Source organism: Vicugna pacos, chromosome 10 (genome assembly GCF_048564905.1).
Source record: "Vicugna pacos chromosome 10, VicPac4, whole genome shotgun sequence".
NCBI classification, from domain to species: domain Eukaryota; kingdom Metazoa; phylum Chordata; class Mammalia; order Artiodactyla; family Camelidae; genus Vicugna; species Vicugna pacos.
In genome coordinates, this window is record NC_132996.1 from 28,693,302 (window position 1) to 28,720,157 (window position 26,856).

The 26,856-nt window shown below is 40.4% G+C and overlaps 1 protein-coding gene across 4 annotated transcripts in view; it reads left to right on the forward strand.

Moving 5' to 3' along the window:
- Positions 1-26,856, forward strand: part of STIM1 (stromal interaction molecule 1) — a 171,362-nt gene that overhangs the window by 65,545 nt on the left and 78,961 nt on the right. For all 4 annotated transcript variants that reach the window (XM_015238506.3, XM_006203401.3, XM_072969348.1 and 1 more), the window contains exon 2: positions 21,627-21,757. In XM_015238506.3, the coding sequence (XP_015093992.2) occupies positions 21,627-21,757 (131 nt within the window). The remainder of the gene's footprint in view (positions 1-21,626; positions 21,758-26,856) is intronic.

The following is a 26,856-nucleotide window of genomic DNA, read 5'->3' on the forward strand; positions in this document are numbered from 1 at the left end:
CTTTGTCCATGATGATGATCTGTCCTTTTCTCATTTGACCCTCTCGACACCTTATGAAATGGACAAGAAAGTACTTATTAAGCTCTTTTTAGAGGTGAAGGAGTTGAGATCCAGAGAAGTTAAGTAAGTTTCTTGTCTAGATTACACACTAAATTGACTGGTATTACTTTCAATAAATATTGTTGACTAAATGAGTGAACCAGAACTGGAGTCTACATTCTCTGTTTCCTTGGCCAGTATTTTGCTACCATAGTCTAAGCCCTCTGGAGGCTTTCTGTGAGTGACTTTAGGATTGGCTGGTTTTTGCTAGCCTTTCCTTTGGGATTCCCTTATTCTATAGTTGAAGTTGTGTGCACTCTTTAGAGAGCATCATCCCAATTGTGTTCCCTACAGAGTGGGAAGGGAAAAAACACTCCACCCACTGTAATTCTTTTTTTGTTACTTGTTTTCTGGGATCTTCATATTATTGCTGATAAGAGTGACTCATAGGCTTCACTATGTGATTTTTCTTGGTTAAGAGAACCTTTTCCTTAGCTCTAAAAGGGATTAATTAATAGTTATGTATGGTTAAGGCACAGGTGTTTAGCAGCTTTACCCAGAACACAATAATTTTCTCTTCTAGCTGAGCCTAGACCTAGTACTTTGGTTTGGTAAAACTCTGTAGTCTCTGTGCTAGGTTCTGTAGGGAAGGCCCTTGGGGTGAGAGGCTCAGAGTTCAGTCGGAGAGATAAAGCACATATATAAATGGGAAAATAATATGATAGTTTTTAATAAAATGCAAAATCAAATAGTATACCTGTAAGTATTTAAACATGGGAAATAGGTCATAAGGGGCTTAGAAGGTATAGTGGAAAAAGTGTGTATTTTAGAATTGTGGGCCACTGACAGGTTAACCTTCTGAACTACTTTTTTCTTATCTGTGAAATGAGCATAGTGATATCAGCCTTACAGGGTTGTGAAGATTAAATGAGGGTAATCTGTCTGATGCATGGTAGGCATTAAACTGGTGGTAATTCCCTTCCTCCCCTTTTCTAGGAGCCTTCCTAGAGGAGGTAAGCCTGAAAGGTTGGTTAGGACGGGGAAGGGAAAGATTGGAAGAAGGCTTATGGGAAGAGGAGGAATAGGAAGGGGCAGGCCTCATGAGTTTGTCAGTCTGGTGGGAGTGGAGGGTACATGGAAGAAGCAGTGAGAAGTAAAGCTAAGGAGACAGATGTTTGGACTTTATTTACAAGAGATATTATCATGCAAAGTGTTTTTAAGCCCTGTGTACAGGTGTGCATATATGTATATAGAAGCCCTTTTTGTACTCTGCAGGTTAGTGTGGTAGCTAAGAGCTTAGACTCTGAAGCCAGACTGTCTCTAAATGCCACAAACTAGTTTACTTCTCTGTGTCTTAGTTTCTTGATCTGAAAAATGGAGATAATAATAATGATACCTTGTAGAGCTGCTGTGAGGATGAATGAGATAAGAAATAGAAAGTGCTTAGAACAGTGCCTGACACACAGTGCTACAGCAATGTTAACCGCTATAATTATTGTTACTATTCTTTAAATGAAACAAAACTTTTATAAAATAGTGTATGCCCTTACTTATAAACTCTGATAATTAAAAAAAAAAAAGCTGATCCATTAGCTGAGGGATTAGCATCTGTACTTTGAAGAACTCTGCCATAGGGAATGAAAAGTCATCAATGTGGTGAGCAAGGTGAGGCCTGCAGAAAGTGGTGGTAAACGGGATCTGATCCAGAGGTGCAGGCTGCATTAGAGGGAGGAGGATTGGCAGTGGGCTCTTGAGATAGAGCGTGTCCACGTTTAATCATCTAGTGTAATATGTTTGCTGCCTTTGGAGACAATTCCTGGTAGGCTTAGGTAGTAGAAGTGTAGGACTTGGGCAGCCTTGTCAAAGAACTTGAGTTCCAGTGAGGGAAATAGAGCAATACCACAGCAAACAGTGCCGCCACAGGAAAGGCATTGCTACATATTTTTTGAGTGAATGAATGTTATCCAGATAAAATAGGGTGATCATTCAGGACTGTAGGAGGCTGGAAGTTCCCCTCAGAAGAGGCAGTATGTGGACTGGACTTAAAGGTAGAGTGGAATTTGGTCATCAGGGGGACTGCATGGAGATGAGAATGGGTACAGTGTATGATCAAGTTAGTGGCGAGACTTCAGCCCAGTTTTTCTGTTCCAGAGCAGCACTCCTTAAATAGCTGTTAATATCTAGACTGTGTGTGGCAGTCTCATTACGTGGGCTGCAGGAGTCGCCTTCATTTCCTGAGAACTGTGGTCTGTGGTGCTCAGGTTGCACACTGTCAGATTCTTTGCAGATTTTTAAGTCCCACAAGGGCCACGCTGAGCTGGCATTCTGTGGCGTTGGGGTGGGGCATGGGAAGGGTCCAGTTACTCCCTTCCATTTGGATAGTGCTTCAGGGAAGGGCCTGAGGACCTGCTCCCCTACACTTCTTTCCAGTGCTGCTTGTGCTGTGTGCCTAGGCTGGGCCTAGCTGGAACATGGGTTTGGTGCTGGGTGGGTAGGGTGTCAGGGACTACTGGATTTGGGGCTTCCACTGAATGGACTGTGGTTTGGTATGAGCTGTTTCCTTTGCTCTGTTTGTGCAGCGTCAGAAGACTTTTATCTTCATCTTTGGTCTGCCTAAAGTTAAACCACTAAAGGTTGCATTTGAACTGAACCATTTCTCATTTTGCCTGGCTTTAAGTTTATAGTCTTAAGACCATTAATGGTGGTATGCACCAGCAGAGCTCTTTGTCAGATAAGGTGGCTCTGGCTGCTGTGGGAGGCTGGGTGCAAGGCAGGAAGCAGAAGTGTGTGAAGGCAAGATAGAGAAGTCTCTTGTAGAGTCTCAGGCTTGTGCTCAGAGCATTGGGTCTGTTTGAGTGCAGAGTAGAGCTTGGTCCACTACAGACTTTGATGGACTTTACCTGGAGCAGATGCCTCAGAGGGATAGTAGAATTTTTGAAACAACCAGGCCTACAGCATATTTCTCTTATCCCAAAGCAACTCTTCTGCTAGGAATTTAGGACTCTTTAGTCTGCCGTTAGAGACCTCTCCAGCCCTGTCTGTGCAGGCTCAGCATTCTAGCATCCAGGTGTTCTATACTCTCTAAGGCCAAGCCAATGGCCAAGCCAGTCTTCTCTGGGAAGCCTTTCCCTAACCCTTAAAGGAGAATTAGTCATCTTGCTCCCACAGAACTTGGTATATCCCTTGATTGTAGCTCTTTCCTTATATCTTGATTAGCTGCCTTCTCCATTAAAAGGTAAGGTTTTTTTGTCTTAGTTTTTCTGCTAAAGCTATTGATTGCATTTTAATTTAAAAAAAAGATTATTTACTGCCCAACATAGCTCTTCCCCAAAGAGCCATGGGCCAATTCAGGGTTCTAAAAAAAATTTTCTGGAATAGATGAAAAAATATACCAAAGAAGAAACCCAACATTCCTTCATTCTTCCTCCCCATGTATCTCCTACAGTCATATTACTGAGACTTGAAGAAAACAAATTATCACTTGTATATATTAAATTCACATAAACAATAGAAGCAAATGAATTTGTCAAAAAATGGCTTCATCTACAACAGTGAAACAAAAAATGAAATTTAAGCTTTTTGAAGGCAGATGTTCTTTTGCATGTGTGTGTGTGTGTGTGTTTCTAGCACCTAAGTTGTATACAGGATAAACATCAATAGTGAAGAAATGAATGATTTAATGGTAGGTTTTTAGTACTTTTCCTTATTAGAAGCTCAAGACCCTAACTGAGTTGATTTGGTGGGTGGACCTCAGGCTGGGGCTCAATTCGATGTCTTCTGTGTTGATTTATACTGAAAACACAGGAAACTATATTCAATATTTTGTAGTAACTTATGATGAAAAAGAATATGAAAATGAGTATATGTATGTTCATGTGTGAGTGAAGCATTATGCTGTACACCAGAAATTGACACAACATTGTAAACTGACTATACATCAATAAAAAATATATATACAAAAAGATTAAAAGAAGAATCATTTGAAATGTTCTCCCCTCTTAGGGTGTTTCTCCATGACCTTTCCTTTTTCAGCATTCCTCTTTTCTTTAATTGCCATTTAAAGATCTGTATGCTGAGGATGAGCTGGCAAGGGGAATGTTTCCCTGAGGACATGGTGTCTAATGGCAGCCAAGGCTTTGTGGTGAATTAACTCACTGATTGAATCACTGACTTTGAGGCATCAAGGGAGGGAGCATGCGATATGTAAGTGGAGTTTAAGAACTCTGTTGCATGCATGGTGAGGGGTGGAATGGGGGAGAAGTTGAGAGTGACTGTAAGATGAAAAGAGAATGGTCAGAGAAATCTATAGAGTTTTAAATGTTTCCTCAATACCACGTTTTGGATTTTCCTTTTAGTGATCTAGAGTCAGAGTAGTTTAGTAGAAAGAGCATAAGTCAAGAGACTTGACTTTTCTTCTTCCTCCAGCTCTTGTCTAGGACAAACCACTGCTGCTCTGTTGGTCTCATTTTTCTCATTTGTCAAGTGGGAATTGGGAAGATCTGCCCTGCCTGACTCCCTTGACTGTAAAGAGAATTGGTGAGATGTTAGATGAGAAAGCTCTGCAGAACAGAGGTAATGGTGCCCTGACCAGAGCAGGAGAAGTGTGTGATTCTGGTCACCATCCCATCTTTTCTCACCACAGTCTTCTTATCTCTGGAGGAATCAGCTATTGTAGCCCAGTCCCTGATGCTCAGGTTCCTCTGAACTTTCTGTTCTTTCCAGCCTCTAGATAGTGTTACTCTTTGTGTGTGTGTGTGTGTGTGTGTCTTTTAACTTTTTATTTTAAAGTAATTTTAAACTTATAGAAACATTGAAAGAGTGGAACAAAATCTCCCATATAGCCTTCACTCAGTTTGCCAGTGGCTAACAGTTTGCCACATTGGCTTCGTCATTCTTTTTTTTTTTTTTAATTGAAGTATACTAGGTAGTGTCACTCTTCATTACAGCTGTCCCAACAAAGCCCTCCACTGCTTCTGACCTCCATCTGTCAGAGCTCTCGACAGGCTGTCTTGCCATTGTCTGTTTGGAAGTAGCTTTTAAGAGTATAGACTCTGGAGTCAAGCTGCCTGGGTTTAAATCTTTACTTTTACAACTTACTGGCTGTGTGCTCTTGAGAAAGTTACTTAATCTCTCTGTGCCTTAGTTTCCTATCTGTACAGAAGAATAATAGTAACTGTGTCACAGAGTTATTGTGAGAATTAAATGCAGTAGTACACATGGAAAGTTTAGACTTGTGCCTGGCATACAGTAAGCATTCAAAATATATTATAATAATTATTATGTAACTCTCTAACCCATGATTGGGACTCCTTTAGGTCAGGCGCCATATCTCTGGCCCTGTCCACTGGGTTAGAACAGCAGGCACTTGCTAAGAATTTTTTGAATATGAATTTAACTTTGAATACTGGATTTGCCATAAGCAATACTAACTTTACCACGGTAATCAAGAGACTTGTCTCCTCTAAGCCCTAGTTTCCACATCTGCTAAATGGCAATCATAATCCTTGTCTTGCAGGGCTGATGTGTGGACTGAATGTAGATGAATTGCCAAACCTTGTGTGAATGTAGCTCCCCTCCATACCTGTCAGCTGTGTGACATGTGGGGCCTAAGAATCTGCTAAGTATTATAGTACCCCCATCGTGGCCTGCTGAACCCAGGGTTGCTTCTGGGGCGATGTTTGCTGGATATTTGGGCCTAGGATGGAAGAAGGAAGCAGTACCTTGGGATTTCCCTTAGCATTTCTGGTCTTTTCTGTCTGCCTGTCCTCCTTGTTCTTCTTTGGATTCTAAGTGTCTAGAATAGCCAGAATATTTTTTTGCCTCTTAATTTTCCAAAGTGTCTTAAGCAACCAGAGAACTTTTGTTTTGGCTCCTTTAAACTTGCTCTGTTTGGTCCTTGTCATTCTTCATTAGCTGTTAGTATATTCTGCTTATTTTCAGTTTCCTGACCTGTTATATTTTTTCCAAAGCCAAAACAGCATCCAAATCACCTGAAGTAAATCACTTTATCTGGTTCATTCTAACCAATGGGAAGCACACTGGCCTGTGAATTGGAAGACCTGAGTTCCAGTGCTGGCTCTGTCACAGTCTTGCTGTGTGCCCTTGGGCAAGGCTTTTCTCTCTCTGGGTCTCAGGCACCTCATCATTAAAATTAAGGATTTGAACCACATAAGTAGTTTCTAAGGGTCCTTATATTCCGAGTGTGAGTTTCGACAAGTCATTTTCCTTTTTTGGGAAGGGAGGTTCTTAGCTTTCTCATTTGTAAAACTAAGTGGGTTGGCCTGAATAATTTATAGTCAATTCTAGGCCTCAGTCTTTTTCTTTTTTTCTGCCTTGTATTGCTTTCTGGAACATTTCTGTGACAGTTAACAGCTGTGGACAGGAAACCCTTGAACACTTCTAACTTGGCAAAGGTTGCTGCTCCCTCTGAACCTCATCCCAGCTCATTTCCTGTGTTTACAGTGTTTGGGTTTTTCACTTAGTGACAGGCCTGACAGGTCATACCCCAGTTCTGTCTGTAAGGCCTGGTGCAAGGTAGACCAAAATGAGCACCAATATAGGAGCTAGGAGACAAGGTTTCAGTCTCCACTCAGCTGTGTGACCTTAGGCAAATGACCTCCTCTCTCAGGATTCAATGTCCTCATTTGTCGAACCAGAGAATTTAACTAGTGAGTCTTTCTGGCTCTGATATTATAGGATATGAATATTTGCCTCCCTTTTATTCCTCCGAAAGGGCCCTTTGTTTAGCCTGTTTCTATCACGTACTCCACCCTGGAAGGGACCCAGGGGAGCTCCCTTTGCAATTCCTATGTGGAATGAAATAAGAGGAAGAGAGGAAATCAGACAGCTCTCTCAGGCCCAAATTGGAAGCAAAGAGAAGTTGATGTGGGGGGCTGGTTTGACCAAATTGCCTAACAAATCAGCTATATGGTTGGTGACCAGGCAGACACCAGGTTGCATTTAATCTTATCAAGACTGAAGGTAGACAGTAGCCCAGTTCCAACTCTACTTTTACCATTTATGTGGCTTGAGTAAGTCACTTAGTGTATCTAGGCCTCATTTCCCTCCTCTTATATCGGGGATAATAGAGGTACCAACTTCGCAGGGTTCTAAAAGAGACACCATATATAGAAGTCTCAGCATAATTCTTGTCATGTTGATCCTCCCTTTCCCTTAGTTACAGTGTACTTAATTCTGTACTCGCAAAGATAGCAGGAGGACACTCAAGTCCCACTCCAGAGGAGCTAACAGGCCAGCTGGGGACAGAATTCAATAATGATTAGAAGAAATTTTATGAGGTGGTGCCTGGACCAGACTGGGCCCAGTGCTCTGACCTCAGAAGGGGAGACTCATAGGGCCTGGAGTGGCTCAAGACGGTTTCCTGGTGGAGACAGGCTTTCCCCTGGCCTGGAAGGGCCAGCAAGTCTTAAACATGAGGAGCTGGGGAAAGAATAATTCCAGGTACCCGTCTACCCTTTGTCAAGCTCTGGCACTTTGTATAGATCAGTTTCACATCCATCTCTCCTTCTCCCTTCAGCTAGGCAGTTATTATCCAAGGGATATATTTTAAAATTTTTAAGAGAAAAAAAATTAAGGCAAGGAGAAAACAAAACATTTATTCACAACAAACTAGTTTTACTTTAATCAGTGGGCTAGGTAGTTTGCTTGCATAATCTTAAATACTTGGAAAATTATGTTATTTTACCACGTATTACAGATGAAGAAACAGTGCCTCAAAAGTTTAAGCAACTTTTTCAGCTCAATATTAACAAATTAAAATGACAATCAAAGGACTTCTTCATAAAAATTTAGTGCAGCCAAAGCCAGTTTAGAAGATACGTATAATTTAGCAGTTCTCAGTTGTACGTATCCACCCAAGTTTTCAGTAATCTGTAATAGTCAGTCTTTTTATGCTTATCTTTTAGAGATGGCTATCTGGCTATCTTATATCCTGGCTTCTGCCTTGTACATCTTGCTCTTAATAGTAATTCCCAGTTGTCCAGATCCCCAGTTCTACCATTGGCTTAAATTCTACCTCCTTAGCTTAACCTTAGATCTCTTAATTCTTTTCCCAAATATTGATCAAGCACCTACTATATATCAGACTAGAGATGGATGCAGATACCAGTTCCTGCTTGGATCTTTTAGTGTAGCAGTTAGATGGACAATTAGGACAAAAACAACTTGGTAGTAATTGAACTGTTACTGTGTGCCATGCTCTATTTGAAGTACTTCAGATGTGTTAACTCGTTTGATTTGCACAACTCTATGAGGTAGGTACATATGATTTTCTCCTTATTTTAAGATAATGAAATGGGGCATGGAGAGGGTAAATAGTTGGTATGAGTGTGGTAGAGGGAAGCACAGGGACTATGAGAGCACAGAAGAGGGGCTCCTAATCTAACCCTAGGAGATTCAGTGTTGAGAAGACTTCTTAGAGGAATTAGAAAAAGTCTGAGTAGAATCAAAACTTGAGTAGGAATTAGTCAGGTGTAGAATGGTGCAAGGATATCGCAGGCAGAAGGAATATCATGTACAAAACCGCAAAGTGAATCTTGCATATTTATGGAATTGAAAGTAGTTTAGTGTGGTGGGAGCATGGGATGTGTGTTAGAGGCATGGGATAAAGCTAGAGAACTCATTACAGACCACCTCTTGAAAAGCCTTGTATACTTTACTTTATATTCATTATACTGGACAGTGGTTTCCAATCTTGGGGATTTGAAGCCCCACAAAATGTCCTTGAAGGGTGTCTCATGAATCCATATTATTTCCTCAATCATTTTCAGTTGGTGGATACCAAAAATGTAGCTATTATTGTATGGAGCTTTTTTGAATTACTCATTGGAAGAAGTTAGGAATCACTGTTGTAGGAATTTGGGGAGCCCTGTGAAGGATTTTTTTTAAATTGACATTTTTATTGAGATAATTATAGATTTACCTGTGGTTTTAAGAAATAATACAGAGAGATCAACCAGAAGCTTTGCACATTTTCTCACACAGCAACATTTTGAAAAACTGCCATATAACAGCACAACCAGAATATTGACATTGACATAATTCACTGATCTTGTTCAGATATCCTCAGTTTTACTTGTACGTATGTGTGCGTGTGCATGAAATTCTGTTCTAACACCATAGGATCGTTCATGTTGCCCTTTTATAATCACACCCTTTCCTCCCGTCTCTTTTTCTGTCCCTAATTCCTGTCCCCTCCATTTTTAATGTTCTGTCCTTTCAAAAATGTTATATAAATAGAATCATGGAGTTTGTAACCTTTTCGAATTGACTTTTTTTTTGCTCAGCATAATTCCCTGGGAATTCACCCAAGTAGTTCTGTGTATTATTACTTCATTCCTTTTTATTGCTGAGTAGTATGTAAGTACTAGAGTATAACAATTCTCCTATTGGAGGACATATAGACTGATTCTAGTTTTTGGCTATTACATGTAAAGCTTCTATGAACATTTGTGTACAGATTTTTAGTGAACCTGTAAAGGACTTTATTCAGGGCAGTGGTCTAGTCAGATTTGAATTTAAAAAAAAATTCTACTGACTAATTTGGTAGAGGATGAGTTTGAGCAGAGACAGGGCGAACCGTGAGGAAGCTGTTGTAATAATCCAGGCAAGGCACATTGAAACCTGAACTCAGTTCTCTGTGAGCTGGAATAAACTTTGCCATAGAAGCCTCTCCTCAGAAATCATATCAGCCTTGTGCAGATGAAGGAGCAGGGTTGGAAGCCTGGACTGTAAGGAGGCTCAGGCGCACTTCCTTCTGGGTAGTCAGGGGATTTCAGGGGACTCGCTCTGCTACCATAGCTGAGAACTGCATCAGATAAGGAAGGGCTGTGAACCTACTTCTTAGAATGATCATCCTGACTGCCAACCAGGTTTTTCAGTAGCTTTTCTTGGTTATTGTCTCTCAAGAAAATAAGAAGAGGGGCCAGTTAGTTTCTTTGTGTTGAGTGGAGGCTTATATGGGGGCAGAAAGCTGATGAGAAGCTTTCTCCTAGTCCTGGTCTCTTTTGGAGCCTAGGAATGTGTTCTCTGGTAAGCCAGCCAGCAATGGGCCTGAGAGGCTTGAGGATGACCTCTTGTTGCTATGGAAACTGGAATCCACATTGTTTTTACCCCATGCAGTGGTGTGCCTGGCTCCTCAGTGTTTATATCTTCAAGGCATTTATCACTGTGCTCTTGGGGCTGCTGGGATAAGCACTGATTGTTGGGAGCCAGCCCCACTTCTGAACTCAGAGGATTTAAATTCAGGGTCAGCTAATGAGCTGGACATTTCCCTTGGGCACTCTGCAAAGTCCCTATCTGAGCAGGTCCTTGGGTGCTCACCCTAGCACTTTTAGAAAACTCTTCCTTGCAGAAAGCTGTTTTGAGTTGTTTGTAATTATATTTTTGGCCATCTCAGACCCTGACAAGTACTGGCCAGGACACAAGAATGTTTGGGTCAGGCACTGGATCAGAGAATTTGGGGTGGCTTTTGAACAAGCATGTGTTGATTGAATTTCTTTGAGGCTGTCACACTTCTTGGCACCTTTAGAATGTAAAGAATGTAAAGACCTATGGTGTGTGGGACCCCAGAGCTGAGAAAGTGAATCTTCCCAATCTGTACACAACTTTCAGTTGTTGCTAGACCAGGTACTGTGTTGTCCAGTCCTAGGCCAGACACAAGGGACAATGGAAAAATCAGACTCTTCCTGCTGCAGTTGGGAAGATTAGACTCACAGATAAAGCAAAGAATAGAGAACTAACAAATGAATGACCGAGATTTTTAAAGGGCTCTCCTATTTTTCAAAGGACATGACTGATTTTTTAGATAAGAAAATTAATCCTTGGACTGGTCAAGGTATAAGAAAGTTGGGTTCAAAGACCCATGTCTACTTCTGCAATTCAGTATATATTTTCATAATTGGGAGGTAGGGATGGAGGGGACCGTGGAGACCAGAGAAATGTGTCTTTACGTCTCTGTATTCCTACTACCGTTAGCTAGTTTGGTGTTCAGCAAATAGCTGTTTGAAAAATCACAAATAAATGTTAAAATGGCAGCATGTGAACACTGAACTCGGGGTCAGACACTTCTGATTCAGTCAGAAAGGTTATAGGTTTAAAAGGGCAAGCAAATAAGCTAAGAAGTAGATGGGCAAAAGTCTGAAGCCCTGCAGGAGACCCAGGAGTAGGCATGGGGAGTCAGAACAGCGTTAAGGCCCCTGCATTGGAAGCCCAAGTTATTGAAGTTGTGGCCTGCTTCTTGGGGACTAACTTTAGGGATTAGCTATCTTCTTCTGGAAAGAAGCTTCTTATGAGATCAAAATATAAAGAAACAAATACTGAGGGAAGAAAGATGATAGAAATGGGGCACAAGAGGGATTGGTTGAGTGCCCCCAGCCCTGCCGAGAAAAGAGGCCTGAAGATTTCTTCATCTCTTTTAGCAGGTGATTAGGTTTGATGTGCTTAAACAGAATCATATTCTTTTGCTCTTATTGCTCCTCCCAGTAGAGTGTACCAGGGACTCGTATTCCTTCTCTTGTGTCTCTTAAAATTTGTTTCTAAGTCCTAATGAAGAAGAAGCCTTTAGCTAGTGCTGGACATTGAAGAAGTTAAGGCAAAACCAGGAAGTTACTTTACCCTGTTTGGGGAGTGGCACAAGCTCAGTTAGGACTTCTGTGTTTGCCCTTAATAGACAAAAAGAGCCTGATTGAACCCATTCTCTCCCCACTCTCTCCATCTGTTGGCCTTGGAGAGTAAGAGTTAGTAGTTCTAAGGAGCTTTCTTAGACAGGCTCATCTTTATCTCCCAACTATAGTCTTGTTATAAGACCTGGCATAAGAAGTTGGCGAGGTTTCTAATCTGATTCTGACAGTACTTTGCTGTCCAACCTAGGGCAAAACAACCCTATTTCATGGCCTCAGTTTCCTTTTTCAGTTGTAAAATGAGCAGTGACCTGTGATACCCTTCAAAGTCCCTCCAACTCTACCACTTAGAGTCTGAGTATGATGAGTTTGAGGGATCCTAACATCCATTACTCCCATTCTACTCCCATTCTAGGAGCTTTTGCAAGATTGTTAAAAAGAACCCTTTGACTCTGGCTCCTTTAATAAATCAAACTGTGTAAGATGCTGTGCTCCTTGCTCTTGGGCTTGCTTTGCTTGGATAGCCTTCCCTTCTGCCGACCTTGTCTTCTAACTATTGTTCAGCCTATGCCATCTATGGCTGCTCTTACCATTTTCTACTTTGTGTCTGTAACTCATGTAATGTGCTCATTCTAGTTCTTTTTGTGGGCAGGGACTGTATTTGTTCATCTCTCAATTTGCTCCTTCATGCAGCAAGTTCTTCTGGGCGTTCATTTGTTTATTCAGCAAATGGTTATTGGAGCCCAGCTGTTGTGCTAGGCACTTTGCTAAGTGCTAGGTGTTGGCTGGAAGTTAGGATTCAGCCATAAAGAAGATAGCCTGATTCCTGCTGCTCTGGAACTTATAGTTTAGTGGAGAAGACATGTTAGGCAAAGTATCACACAAATGATTACAATTGTGAAAAGTGTTATAAATGAAAAATATAGAGTACTTTGGAGAATGTGTAATGTGGGCCTAAACCAGTTTGAGAAAGAGGATGACTCATAGAATATCCTTTAAAGAAAATGTATTCAAACTGAAACTAACAGTATGAGTCAGAGTTTGCCGGTTAAGAAAGAATGAAGAGCCTTTCATGTAAAGGAATTCTAGGTGATTCTCAACCTGGGCTGCACATTAGCATCACCACTTGTATAATAGAATATATAAAGCAACCGGACTAGTGATTCATATCGATGCTTACTGGTGGTAGTATAAAGTGATACAACTACTTTGGATAACAGTTTGGCAGTTACTTAAAAAGATAAACATACCCCTGCTATATAACCCAGTAGTTCCACCCCTAGTAGAACTCAAGAAAAAGAACCAACTCATATTCACTCAAGAAAAATGAAAACATTTGTCAGCATGAAGACTTATACACAAATGTTCATAGCACTTTATTTGTAACAGCCAAAAACTGGTTAATGAATAAATTGTGGTATATCCATTCAATGAGCTACTATTCGGTAATAAATTGGAGCAAACTACTGATTCGTGTGACAACATGGTTGACTCTCAAATCATGCTGAACAAAAGAAGCCAGACACAAAAGAGTACAGTGTGATGATTACACTTACTTGAGGTTCTAGAATAGGCAAAACTAATTTCTAATGATAGAAATCAGATCAGTGGTTGCACAGGGAGGGGGTTGAAGGGCCAAATAGGAACATTTTGTGGTGATGGAAGTGTTCTATATCTCAATTTGGGTGGTGGTTATATAAGTGTGTGTTTGTCAAACACATTGAACTGTACACCTAAAATGCGAGCATTTTACTGTGTGCAACTATACCCTAAATATACCCATGTTCCATTTTTATAAATGACAAAAAAGGCAAAACTTATTTATGGTAATAAAAGTCAGAATAGTGGTTACCACTGTGGAGGAGGGGGGTTTGTGGTGGTAGTAGTGATTGGAAAGGGGCAAGGGGAGGGAGCCTTCCTGGAGTAGTGGGAATATTCTATATCTTGATTTCGGTGGTAGTTACCAATATATGTATGTAAAAATTAATTGATCTTTATGTTTATTTATGTACTTTACTGTATGTGTATTATTTCTCAATTAAAGGAAAAACAAAAAGTCTTTCCCAAAACCCAAGTGCATACCTAGGTCCCATCTGTAGAGATACTGATTTACTTGGTCTGGGATGGGGCCTGGGAGTCAGCAGTTTAAGAGCTCCATAGGTGATTCTAATATGCAGCCAGAGTTGAGAACCACTGTGCTGTGAGGATGGGGGGAAGAAACTTGACATGTCAAAGAGGGACCACACGAAGCAGGGGAATTTGCTGGGCATGAGACCAGAAAGGTGGCAGGTGGCAGATCATTTTGGGCCCGGCAGGCCACAGTAAGAAATTTGAGGTTTATCTTAAGAATAATGAGAAGATTTTGAAGGGTGTTAAGCAGGGAGATGAGTTGGACAGTTATGTAGCTGGTATGCACTAGCACTGCCTATAGCCCACATCCCTACTGATTGTTTATTAAGTATTTAGACCACTTCCCCCGAGAGTGACATGCTACATGGAGAATGAGATTTGGAATCGTTGAACTTGAACTAGGATTGATGATAGATTAAATGTGGGGAGTTGGGGAGAGTGAGATGTTAAGGTTTCTGACACAACTGGTGAAGTAAGAAGAATGGGGGAAAGATAATGAGTTTAGATTTAGACATTATGAGTTGAGATGCCTATTAGACATCTATGTGGAGATGTTTGGTAGGTAGTTGGATTTTGTGGGTTCTGTAGGTCAAAAGGGAAACTTGAACCAGAAACATCATTTTGTTTTTTGGGAGTTGGTAAATAGCTAGTGATTTCTATAAATGGTAATTTAAGCTATGAAGAGAGGTAAGATTACTTTAGGAGACAGTGTAGTATGAAAAGAGAAGAGAGCCTAGGACTGAGCCTGAATTCTTTAAAACTACAACATTAAAAAGTCAGGTAGAGAGGAGGAATCTGCTTTGCACAGTAGGAAGATTTATTCACTCATTCAACAAATCAATATGAATACCTACTATGTGCCAGGCACTGTATGAGTCTCTGGGGATACTGCAGTGAATAAGAAAGTCTCTGCTTGTGAACCATACTTCTGTTGGAGGGAGATAGACAATAAACAAATGAATGAACAAATATATCATGTATGAGGTGGTAGTAGGCGCTATGAAAAAAATGAAAAAGACGTGAGCTCTGCCCTCAGATATCCTCAAATAACTGCAGTTGTATGCTGACTGTGGTAAGACCATAAGGTGTACAAAGTCAGAAATGCCGGTGGAACTTGTAGGTATATCTCATTGTGTTGCATATTGGAGTTTTTATACGTAGTTGATGCTCTTGATTGTTTTTTCCACTGATGACTTTCTTTAATTATATTTCATATAAATTTAAAAAGTTGTTACTGGAGTGTTCAGATCAGAGGTGAGAGTGAGACTATTCACATTATAATCAATCTATAATATTTTTAAAAGCAGACTAATGAGAATTGAAAAAACCTCTACTGACCATACATACATCATAGACTGTGCTTTTTTTTTTTTAAGACTTTGTTTTCTTAAAGCAGTTTTAGGTTTATAACAAAATTGAAAAGCAGATACAGAGCTTTTTGAATTAATTCTTATTTTGTGGTTGGCTTTATTCCTTTGATAACTATGTAAATTAAAAAAGCTAAAGCTCTAAATGTTCTTAGAAACAATGAACAGTACATATATGCAAATTTTAAAATATGTAAAAAAAAAAGGCAGATACAGAGGTTTCTCATATATCCTCTGCCTCCATCTGTGCATAGCCAACCCCTGTTATCAACATTACTTACCAGAATGATACTTTTTTTTAAACAAAGATGAACCTACATTGACACATCATAATCACTCAGTGTCCATAGTTTACATTAGGATTCACTCTGGGTGTTGTTTGGGTTATTTTTTTGATGCATTATCTCTCGGCGGGGAAAAGTGAGCATGGTCAGAAGTCTTTTGGGTCAGTGTTACTTGGGTAGCTGAAATCAGTATCAGTGCCAGCTTTGTCCAGAAGGAAAGCTGTTCTGAATCCTGCCTCCTGCTGGGAAGAGCTGGGCCTCTTCTTGGATATAAGGACATGATGTTCTAACGGGGGCAGGAGCATCCCTTAGGTAGGCTCTGTTTTATGCAGCCCAGGGATCTGACTCCTCTCTTCTCTGTGGCTAGGCCTGCTATGTCCTGTATTCTAGCTGGGGCCAGTGGAGGGGGGACTTTCTTGCCAGTTTCAGGTCCCAAACCAGTTTCCCTTCTCAGCCTTTAACATTTTAATCTAGAGAGCCCCCTGCCCTTCCCCCAACCCCATCCCCATTCTAGGTTCCAGGCTGTTTTATGTCTGGAACCTTGTAGTCCTTAGTCGAATCTGAAAATCTTCCCAGGGCTCATGCTCTCAGTCACACTGTCTTCTGACCCCTTTCTAAGGGTGAGCCTGGATTCTGATCCCATCAGAGCCACTGCAGAGCTTGCCAGCCCTGGTTAGGGGATGAAGTGTGAAGAGGGAGAAGTTATTTTCAGGAATGAGGCCCCTACTGGTAAAATTTAGCCATTTCCAGATTCCCCTCAGTTCCCAGACAAGTGCTGAGGAACAGCTAATCCTTCTTTCCTCCTCCTCTCTACCTTCTTCCTTGACTGCTGTTTCTCTCACTTCTTTCCCTTTGGGCTTGGGTCTCACATCAAACAGTCCATTGTCCAGCTCAGCTGCACTGGCTCTGCTTTGCATGCCTGCAGATATGTGTTCTCTGGGGATGAATTAATGTTTAGTGATGAGAGATGAAACTGGCCGGGAGAAGAGTGGATTGGGTGGATATTGGTGCTGGGAATCGGTGGGTTGTACTCAAGAATTCTCTTGCCTTTTGAGGAGATATGGTTTGTAATGAATCCATTCACTCATGCATTCATTCATTCAGCCAGCATTTACTGATTTCATACTTGACAAGGTGGATATTAGTGATGGTGCCGTACTGGGCCCTGGGGGATAGAGTGAGTCAAATTTAGTCCTTGCCCTTTTCTGGATGTGGCATGCAAACAACTCAGAGCATGAGAATTAATATAACAGAGTTATGTACAAAGTGCTTTGGAGCATAGAACAGTAAATGATTAGCTCTGCCTGGAGAAAGAGGAGGCAATTTGGACATGAGGGAAAGGACTTTTTGGTTTTATTTGTCAGTGGTTAACTAAGTGTGGTCTGCAGACTACTGGGGGTTACCAGAATCTTTTGGGGGGGGTCCAGAAGGTCAAAGCCATTTTAATAATAATGCTGAGATACTATTTGTTTTTTCCAGTGTGTGTACATTTGCATTGTTGTTGCAGAAGAAATTAGGTAAAACTGCTGGCACCTTAACAGGAATCGAAGCAATGGTTCAAAACTGTGCCAGTAATCATTGCATTCCTCACCTACATGCACTCTGTTTTTTTTTTAAGCTTTTAATAAAGAAGTAAAAATGTATTAATTTTATTAAATTGTACCCCATGAGTACATGTCTCTTTAGTTTTCTGTGTGATGAAACAGGAAGTACGCATAAAGCACTTCTGCTGCATGTGGAAACCTGATGCTTATCTCAAGGAAAAGCATTTGTGTGATTGAGTTGCAAGCTGAACTACCTCCTTTTTTCAGGAAACACTATTTTTACTTGAAAGAATAACTGACAGACAAGCTGCAGTTATTCAGACTTATGTATTTGGCAGACATTTTCTTGAAAATGAATGAAGTGAGTCTCCTACTTTAAGGAAAGCAACTGGTAGTATTTGTTGCCAATGATAAAATTTCAGCTTTTAATTGAAAATTAGAATTTTGGAAAACTTGTACCTGCCCCTGTGAGCTTGACAGCTTCCCAGATTTAAAGCTTTTCTGATAACATCCGTGGTGATATTAATAATTGTGATATTTTGATATTGTATAAATGAAATGTGTCACATTTGGAAGTTCTGCCTAACTCATTGAATCACTAGTTTCCAAATGACTAATGTGTCATGTTACAAAATCACCCATGGATAAAAGATCCATTGAAAGTGTAAGGTAGACCAATGGATTTTAATGTAATAGAGTTCATCTGCATAGTTTCAGATTTCACATTGTAACTAACCTTTACTAAACCTACTATTCGTCAAGTTTTGGTGAAGTGTCAGAGAAGAATGACCATAGTTATCTGAAAGATTATTAAAATACTCCTGCCTTTTCCAACTTCATATCTATGTTTTGATTGAAGATTGAATGCAGAAATAGATGTAAGAGTGGAATAGCTGTCTTCTATCAAGCTAGACATTAAAGAGATTTGCAAAAATGTGTAACAATCTCACTCTCCTCATGAATTTTTTGCAGAAAACAATTATTTCTCATAAAAACATGTTGTTTATATTAACACATATGAGAATTAATTGCTAAATATTGGAATTCGTTTTTTAATTTCTAACACAGTAAGTATCAGTTGTGGATTTTCAATTTTTAAGTGAATAAAGGGGTCCTGTGACCAAAAAAATTAAAAACCTGGTCCTATGCTATTCTGTCTACCTAAACTTCTCTTTTCTGCCTATAGAAATCCTACACATAATTGTAGAGTTGGTATGTAGTTATTCATACAAAAAACATTTATTGAGCATCTATCAAGATGCTTTTCTTGCTGCTGCGGACATGGTCCTAAGCCCTTATAGAAGACAAATTAAACTGATAACTACCACACAGTATGATAAATGTTACCAGTGGTAGACATATAAATGCTGTGGGAGGGGCAGGCTATTGTCGGAGTCACTTGCCAGCTAGAACTTATGTCTGATCAATTTGATTGGACTATACCTCCTGTATTTGATCCTTTATGGTCTGATAGGGAAAGGGGCTGAAGTTAGCAAAAGATGGAAACTGTTCACTTGCTGCTCTGGGAGGAAAGAAGGAGACTACAAATGTACTAGATGTCAGCTTCATGCAGGCCCTAAGCTAGGTGTTTGAATAAATATGGTCTTGCTTAATTCTCACAAGAACCCTGTGCAGTAGAGATAATTATCCTTATTTTGCACATGAGATATTAGAGGCTCAGAGAAATTAAACAACTTGTCTAACATCAAATGGTTGTAACTAATGAAGCTGGGATTTTGACATATGTCTTCTGACTCCAAGTCCAGGACTCTCTCATTGCAGTAATAATGTGTTGCTAAATGATGGCTGGATCTTATAAGGTATTTTCAGACGGGTCTGGGGAATCTTGCCAGATTGGAATGTATTAAGAGAAGATAGAATAGGTCTCAGGAAGGAGAGAGGCAGCCTAAGAAGTGCTTAGTTGAAGGAATTATTTGTGAATTTTGGCTGACGTGATTTTTTTCTGGACAGGATTCTACAGGATTCTGTGACCATATGGGACATCAAGATTTTGTACTCCCTTGTCCTCAATCCCTTTAATCCTTCTCTATGCCAGAGATGCCAGCAGCAAAGGTCACCTGTCTGTCTGATCAGGTTTTAAACTAGAGCCTGGTGTTTGAAGTCCAAACTTCTTAGACTTGCCGAAGGTCTTTTCGAAAGGGGCTGGCTGACCTCAGTCAATTGTGCCAGCCTGGAGACCCCCAGTCTCTAGAGCTTGGTAAACTTATCTCTATTATTTTAAAAAGCCTGTTAGAAGTTGTGCTTTATTTAGGATAAACCTGTGTGTAGATATAAGCTAATGAAAAAATTAGATTTCTTTGTTTTGGGTCAGAAATCTGTCGATCCGATGTAGTTCAGGTGTGCTACTTATGGTCCTCTACAACAGTGGTCAGCAAAGTATGGTGCAGGGGTCAAATCCAGCCTACCACCTGTTTTTGTAAATAAAGTTTTATTGGAACACAGCTAAACTCACTCGCTTATGTTTTGTCTATGGCTGCTTTTGTGCAATGACAGAGTTAAGTAGTTGCAGCAGAGACTATATGGCCTGTAAATCCTAAATTGTTTGCTGTCTGGCCTTTTACAAAGAAAGTTTTGTTGATCCCTAGCATAATCTCAGTTCTTTCTATTATGGCATTTAGCACATAGGGTTTTAGTTACCTTTCTCCCCAGCTTTTATAATTGAGCTCTTTGAGAGCAAAGATGAGCTCTGATTCATCTCTTTATGCCCTGTGCTAATTACAGAGCCTGACATATGAAGAGTACTCAGTAAATGTTATTTAAATGGGCAAATCACATGCTGATCAGAAAGCTCTGATAAGCAATTATTATGCCTTTGAGTAATATAAAAACAGGAATAAGGGAAGGAAAGCATTATGTTGGTTATGCCAATCTTGGTACTGTGTGTTTCATCTATGAACTAATCATTACTTATTGCAATTTTTTTGGATAGGTAATTTGTGGATAGGCGTCCATGAATGAACCAGTCATGCCAAGAGCTCTTGTTGGTGAGGAAGCTGAGGAACAATGCCTTAATCTTGGGCTATATTCTACTCTCCCCCTCAGTGTCCACCACCCCTTTACCCTACCCTCCACTTCCCACTCCAACTTGGCAGGACAAAAGTAGAGGAACATAGACTTACATGGCAATATTTGTTTTCTATGCATACTATTCATCTTAATTTTTCTTTTATAAAGCCATTTCTTCAGTGTGTGTCTTACCAGTATTACCATCTGTGATTTGCAGCAGATGAAACTAACCTAAAGCTATCTGGTTACTGTGGCATAAAGGCAGTCAGGTGAAGTGCTGGCTTGGGAGTGAATGGACCTGGGCTCTTGCTGTGCCTTTTCAGCTGCCTTTGACTTTGGGTGCATCAGTTGACATCTGTGAGCTTCAATATCCAACGTATTTTTATTGAGTCACATCTAGTACTCTTTAAAAGTTTAATATTTATACATCTCCTCATTTTGAAAAGAATTTGAGCAACTAGCAAGTGATAGAGAGGTGACCTGTCCTATATTATCACTGTCTTTGACTAGCAGACAAGTAAATGATTAAGTAGATTAGAGTGTGTCAGGTCTCTGATCAGGGCCTTTAGAAGTCTTCACAGCCACAGCCTGTCCTTGCTTTCTCTTCTGTGACTGCTGGTTCTATTATCTGGAAAGTCAGGATATTTCTTCTGTCCTCTTTGGGGGTGATCTGAAGAGTATTTTGCCTAGAAAGTAGTTATCAAGATCAGCATCAAAAGGAAAGAGGAATTTTATATTCTAGGAATTGGGAGAAATACTAGAAACTTTAGTTAAAATGTCTTTTTCAGATAGTGAACTTGATAGAGACACATAGTAGAGTTAATACTAGCCTCCAATCTCTTTCTGTTGTGTGCATCAGTCAGGCTAGGTGCAAAGGAGGATTAGGTGTCACGAAAGAGCCTGGGTGGGCTACGCTATTGTGCTGGTTTTGTTGCTATGCGACTATGTGATGGTGGGCAGAGGAAGCTGCACTGCAGACCTCCCAACCACCGTCCTGTGGTGTCAGATTTGCTCAGGACCTTAGATGTCTAATAGATATTTGCTGAACACAACTGTCTGGGAGAAGGCATAAGATGTAAAAGGTTTCTCCAGTTAGCCTGTGGCTGGCCTTATACATACCAGCAGTGACAAAGTGAACAAAAATGCATATTATTCTGGCATTGGACGAATGGGCTGTTTTCCTGTTTCTAGAAAGATTGTATTAATTTACATTTATTTATTAACTGACTAAAAATAATATTTCACTTGAACATGTATTTCTTTGATTACTAGTGAGGCTTTTTCCTGTGCTCATTGGCTATTTGTATTTTCTGTCATTTGTATTTTTTTCCTTGTGTGTTACCTGTTCATGTCCTTTGTCTAGATCCCAATGTATTCCCAGTCCTATGCTTGACTTCCCTATCAGAAACTATTAGGATAATAAAGCATTGTCCCTAAATAGGGGAGACAGTTAATATGATATACTTTTCTCACTATGCAGTCAGTTAAGTGGCTACATGAGGAGTCAGGTGCAATAAGCTAAGGACAGTGAGACAGGTGGGTAATAGAGGCTGGGTGGCAGCCCCTGTAATGTTGTCTCTTGCTTTTCCTGTACAGAGTTTTGCCGAATTGATAAGCTCCTGTGCCATAGTGAGGATGAGAAGCTCAGCTTTGATGCAGTCCGCAGCATCCACAAGCTGATGGATGATGATGCCAATGGTGACGTGGACGTGGAAGAAAGTGATGAGGTGAGCTCCATCACCCTGTGTGACTCTCTTCTCTTCCTGTAGGGACAGTCCCCAAAAGCTGTCGAGACAGGCTGTTCCCTGTGGAAAGATGTTCTTGACATTGGCTTGTTATCTAGGAATGCATCCCTGTCAAGGAAGGTGATTCTCAGAAGAGCAGCCTCAAGGAGCTGGCCTGTTAAGAGTACAGGCTTTAAGTCTGCATTTGAGTCTGCCTACCAGCTAGAAGTACAACACTGACTGAGCTTTACCGTTGGAGATGGAGAAGGAGCCCTGAGGCTAGTCTTTAAAATTTCCCTGAATCCTTGTTGTATTCCTGCTGTGGATGGAGGGCATCCATCTGTACTTACTCTGTGCTCAGCCCTGTGCTGGCATGTGGGAGAGAAGGCAAGATAGTCAGATCTTGCCCTCTGGAAGCTTATACTCTATTTGTGAGGAAGAAACAAAGATTCCTAGAAAGATCATTCTGAATTCCAGGCTGCAGTTGCTGGGAGCCAGCTGAGTGGTCCAGATAGTAAGAGCAAGAGGAATCTCTTGATAGAAAAAGCTCTGTTACTATTTCACCTTTTGGCATTACTACAGCTCCAGTTCCACGGAGCACAGAGTACAAAGTCATCACATGTGAAAAGATTGAAAAGTTTCCATTGTTTTCAAGCTCAACGTGAGCCAGAAGTTTGATGAAGCTATCAAGTTATGCCAAATCTGTGGTAGTGATATGGTGCATACATGAGGGAGGAGGTAATTCTAGTCTCTCCACTCTTCTGATTAGTCCACCTTTAAGTTTTGAAGTCAGTTTTAAATCTCATGTTGTCAGAAACATTTAGAACAGTGAAAGCCTATACAGGGAGGTGTGACATAAATGATGGAGGGCATGGAAACTGTGAAATGGAGAGCATTCACTACAATTCAGTATTTAGAAGTGTCTATTAAATATGTGCCAGGCACTGTTCTAGACATGGGAGTGTGGCAGTAAATAGGACAGATACATCAGTCCTCATATAGTTTATAATCTAGTGAAGAAACTTTTGCCTGGAAAGTAAAAGATTCAGGTGATATATCTTCAAATACATTAGAAGTAGAGGAATCATTCAACAAAGGAGGCAAGAATATACAATGGAATAAAGATAGTCTCTTCAGCAAATGGTGTTAGGAAAACCGGAGAGCAGCATGTAAATCAGTGAAACTAGAACACTCCCTTACACCATACACAAAAATAAACTCAAAATGGATCAAAGACTTAAACATAAGACAAGATACAGTAAACCTCCTAGAAGAAAATATAGGCAAAACATTATCTCACATACATCTCAAAAATGTTCTCCTAGGGCAGTCTACCCAAGCAATAGAAATAAAAGCAAGAATAAACAAATGGGACCTAATGAAACTTACAAGCTTCTGCACAGTAAAGGAAACCATAAGTAAAACAAAGCAACAACCTATGGAATGGGAGAAAATTTTTGCAAATGAAACCGACAAAGGCTTGATCTCCAGAATATACAAGCAGCTCATATGACTTAATAAGAAAAAAACAAACAACCCAATCCAAAAATGACCTAAACAAGCAATTTTCCAAGGAAGAAATACAAATGATCAATAGGCACATGAAAAAATGCTCAATATCACTAATTATCAGAGAAATGTAAATCAAAACTACAATGAGAAAAAAAAAAACTACAATGAGGTATCACCTCACACCAGTCAGAATGGCCATCATTCAAAAGTCCACAAATGACAAATGCTGGAGAGGCTGTGGAGAAAAGGGAACTCCCCTACACTGCTGGTGGGAATGCAGTTTGGTACAGCCCCTGTGGAAAACTGTATGGAGATTCCTCAAAAGACTAGGAATAGACTTACCATATGACCCAGGAATCCTGCTCCTGGGCATATATCCAGAAGGAATGCTACTTCAAAAAGACACCTGCACCCCAATGTTCACAGCAGCACTATTTACAATAGCCAAAACATGGAAACAGCCTAAATGTCCATCAACAGATGACTGGATAAAGAAGAAGTGGTATATTTATACAATGGAATACTATTCAGCCATAAAAACCAACAACGCCATTTGTAGCAACATGGATGTTCCTGGAGAATGTCATTCTAAGTGAAGTAAGCCAGAAAGAGAAAGAAAAATACCATATGAGATCACTCATATGTGGAATCTAAAAAAAAAAAAAAGGACATAAATACAAAACAGAAACAGACTCATAGACATAGAATACAAATTTATGGTTGCCAAGGGGGAACGGGGTGGGAAGGGATAGACTGGGAGTTCAAAATTTGTAGATACTGACAGGCATATGTAGAATAGATAAACAAGATTATACTATAGTACAGGGAAATATATACAAGATCTTGTAGCTCACAGTGAAAAAAAATGTGACAATGAATATATGTATGTTCATGTATAACTGAAAAATTGTGCTCTACACTGGAATTTGACACAACATTGTAAATGACTATAACTCAGTAAAAAAAGTTAAACAAAAAGAAGTAGAGGAATCACACTTAAATGATGATGATGATAACAATGAAAACTGCATCCCTGGCTATCATTTATTGAATTCTTAATCTATGCCAGGTAGTGTTAAGCTTTTTGCATAGTACTCTTTTAATGTTTTTAACAGCCTTTGAGGTTGGTATTATCACCGAGGACTGGAACTTTGGAAAGGTCAAGCATTTTGTTCAAGGACATACTGGATATGAGCACAGATCTGATTTCAAAGCCTGAGCTATTAAGTACTGCTGTATTGTTTATCTTATTCTAAGGGCAGAACCAGGACCACTGTGGGGAAAGTAAAATATAGGCATATTTTTTTTCTGGAATAAAGAGTCATTCAGCAGTGCTGTCTCGTCATAGAAGAGGCTTCCTCAGTAGGTAGGTAGTGAACTCCTTGTCACTGAAGATGGGCGGGTAGAACACAGCACTCCCTTGATTGGTCAGCAGAGGGTTTCCTTGTATCAGGTTGAACTTGATAGTGTCTAAGGAATTTATAAGAGGAGAAAAATAGACTTCCTGGAGGAAAAGTAGAATTGGGATAGGGTGGAAGGGGTGAGGCAGCCTGAGCAGTAGGGAAGCAGTGTGAGCAAAGATGTGGAGATAGTTAAGAAGCTTGGTGGGCAGGTTTGGTTAGGCAGAGTGACTCAGGCTGAAAACTGCAGGACAAAAACCTAAAAATTCCTTTTCCAGGCAACCAGGCTGAGATATGAATACTTGTTGAACCTGGCAACTATAGGTTCTTGAGCAAGGACAACACCACAATGAAAGGATCCGAACTTTTGGTCACATCTAGAAGTATCACTGGCCCTCAGGGGACCCAAATTTTACTGTCTGTGCTGGGAATAGAGCTGTGTTTCTGGGGGTAAATGAGGCCTAGAGATTTCCTGATGTCTCTTTGAGGGCCTGGCCATGGGACTGGGAGATGGATGACACCACAGTCAAGAAGGTGATATGAGCCAAGATCCACAGATTCCTGGATATCTTTGTCATCTGCTCCTCCTTCTTTTTCACTTTCTGCTGAGTTACTTTGTCAATGAGGGGAGGAAGAAAATGTTCTTTTTAGAAGAATGTTACCACAACAAAAAGCTCATCAGCACAAACTGTTCTAAAATAACACAAAAGCTGTCACCCTGCTCTTCCCTGTGCCAGTGGTGAGCTGTTCTTTTTCAGTGTAGCTTCTGCCTTGCCCGTGGCTTCAGCTGCTCTCCCTGTAGTCTCAGGCCTCTGGTGGGTAGAGAGGCCTGCTAACCTGCAGGTCTCTTGACCAGTCACAAGCTACTGCCTTTGAAAGAGAAAGTAATGGTAGCAAAGTGTGCGTGCTTAAGTCAGTTTAAACATAGGTGGAGTTCACGATCTAACTAGACAGTTAGGTGGACAGCTCAGAGCTTAGAGTATTGGATAATGGATGCTAAGCCACCAGAGATGAAACCCTTGTTGTGCTGGCCATCAAGGACCTGAGATTTGTATGACCCATTTAAAAGCATTGCTGATTCCCCAAGGCCTTTAGAAGTCTGAAGGGATACTCTATTAAAGCCTTATTTATTCAGCCTCATATCAGTAAGTTTTTCAGATCACTGAACTATAACCTCATTTCTAGATATTTTAAAATTTTAGTCATTTGTGAGGTAAGTTTTCCTTCTTGTGGATTATTGTCAACAGAACGTTAACTTTCTTTGGATAATTCAAAGCATGTCTTCAGGGCCCCTTGCACTATCACCCCAGTGCCTGTATTCCTATATGCATTGTTGTGATTTCTTTTTATAGTTTCCCTGTCTCTTCTTTGATTCATTCTCATTTCTGATTGTTCTGTCTGTGCTGTGAGCTATGAAATTAGACTTATGATAAACTGAGACTGAGCAGGCATTTTATAGAAAATATATAATCATTTGCGTGGGGGCAGTTTGGCTCCTCAAGTGCCATCCATCTTTGCTTGCTTCTCTCTTAGATAGCAGAGGCTGTGCATTGTGGGCCCTTCAGGTGACCAGGATAGCCCTGTTGGTGCTGGTGTCCTTCTTGCAAGCTGGCAGGAGTTCTACCAGCCTGGCAGTTGGGAATTCATGGCTTGTGTTCTCTTGAGACCTATGGTGGGGACACTGCCCATGGGCAAAGGATTTGCAGCAGTGGGATGGCACTGTCAGCCTGTCCTGACAGTCTGAGGTGAGCAGACAAGAACCTCCCTAAACTCACTGTCCCCTTAACTGGACCAAACACTTGGACAGCAGTTTTATTTTCTTCTGTGGGGCCTACATGGAAAATCAAGGGCATTTGGTCAGCCTTTAAACAAATTCTTAATTGAATACCTATTATGTGCTAGGCATTGTTTTAGGGATAGGAATTGGATCCTGAACAAAACCGGTAAGATCTCTGCTTTAGTGGGGGAGGTTATAGCTCAAGCGGTAGAGTACATGTTCAATCCCCAGTATCTCCACTAATCATAAATAAATAAATAAACCTAATTACCTCCCTCCTGGAAAAAAATATCCCAGCTTTAATAGGGCTTGCATTCTAGTGTTATATATGTCACAGGTGATTAAGTGATAAGTAAACTTTGAAATTAGGCAGAACTAATCAGGTTGTAATAGTTTAGTGATTTCTCTTTGAT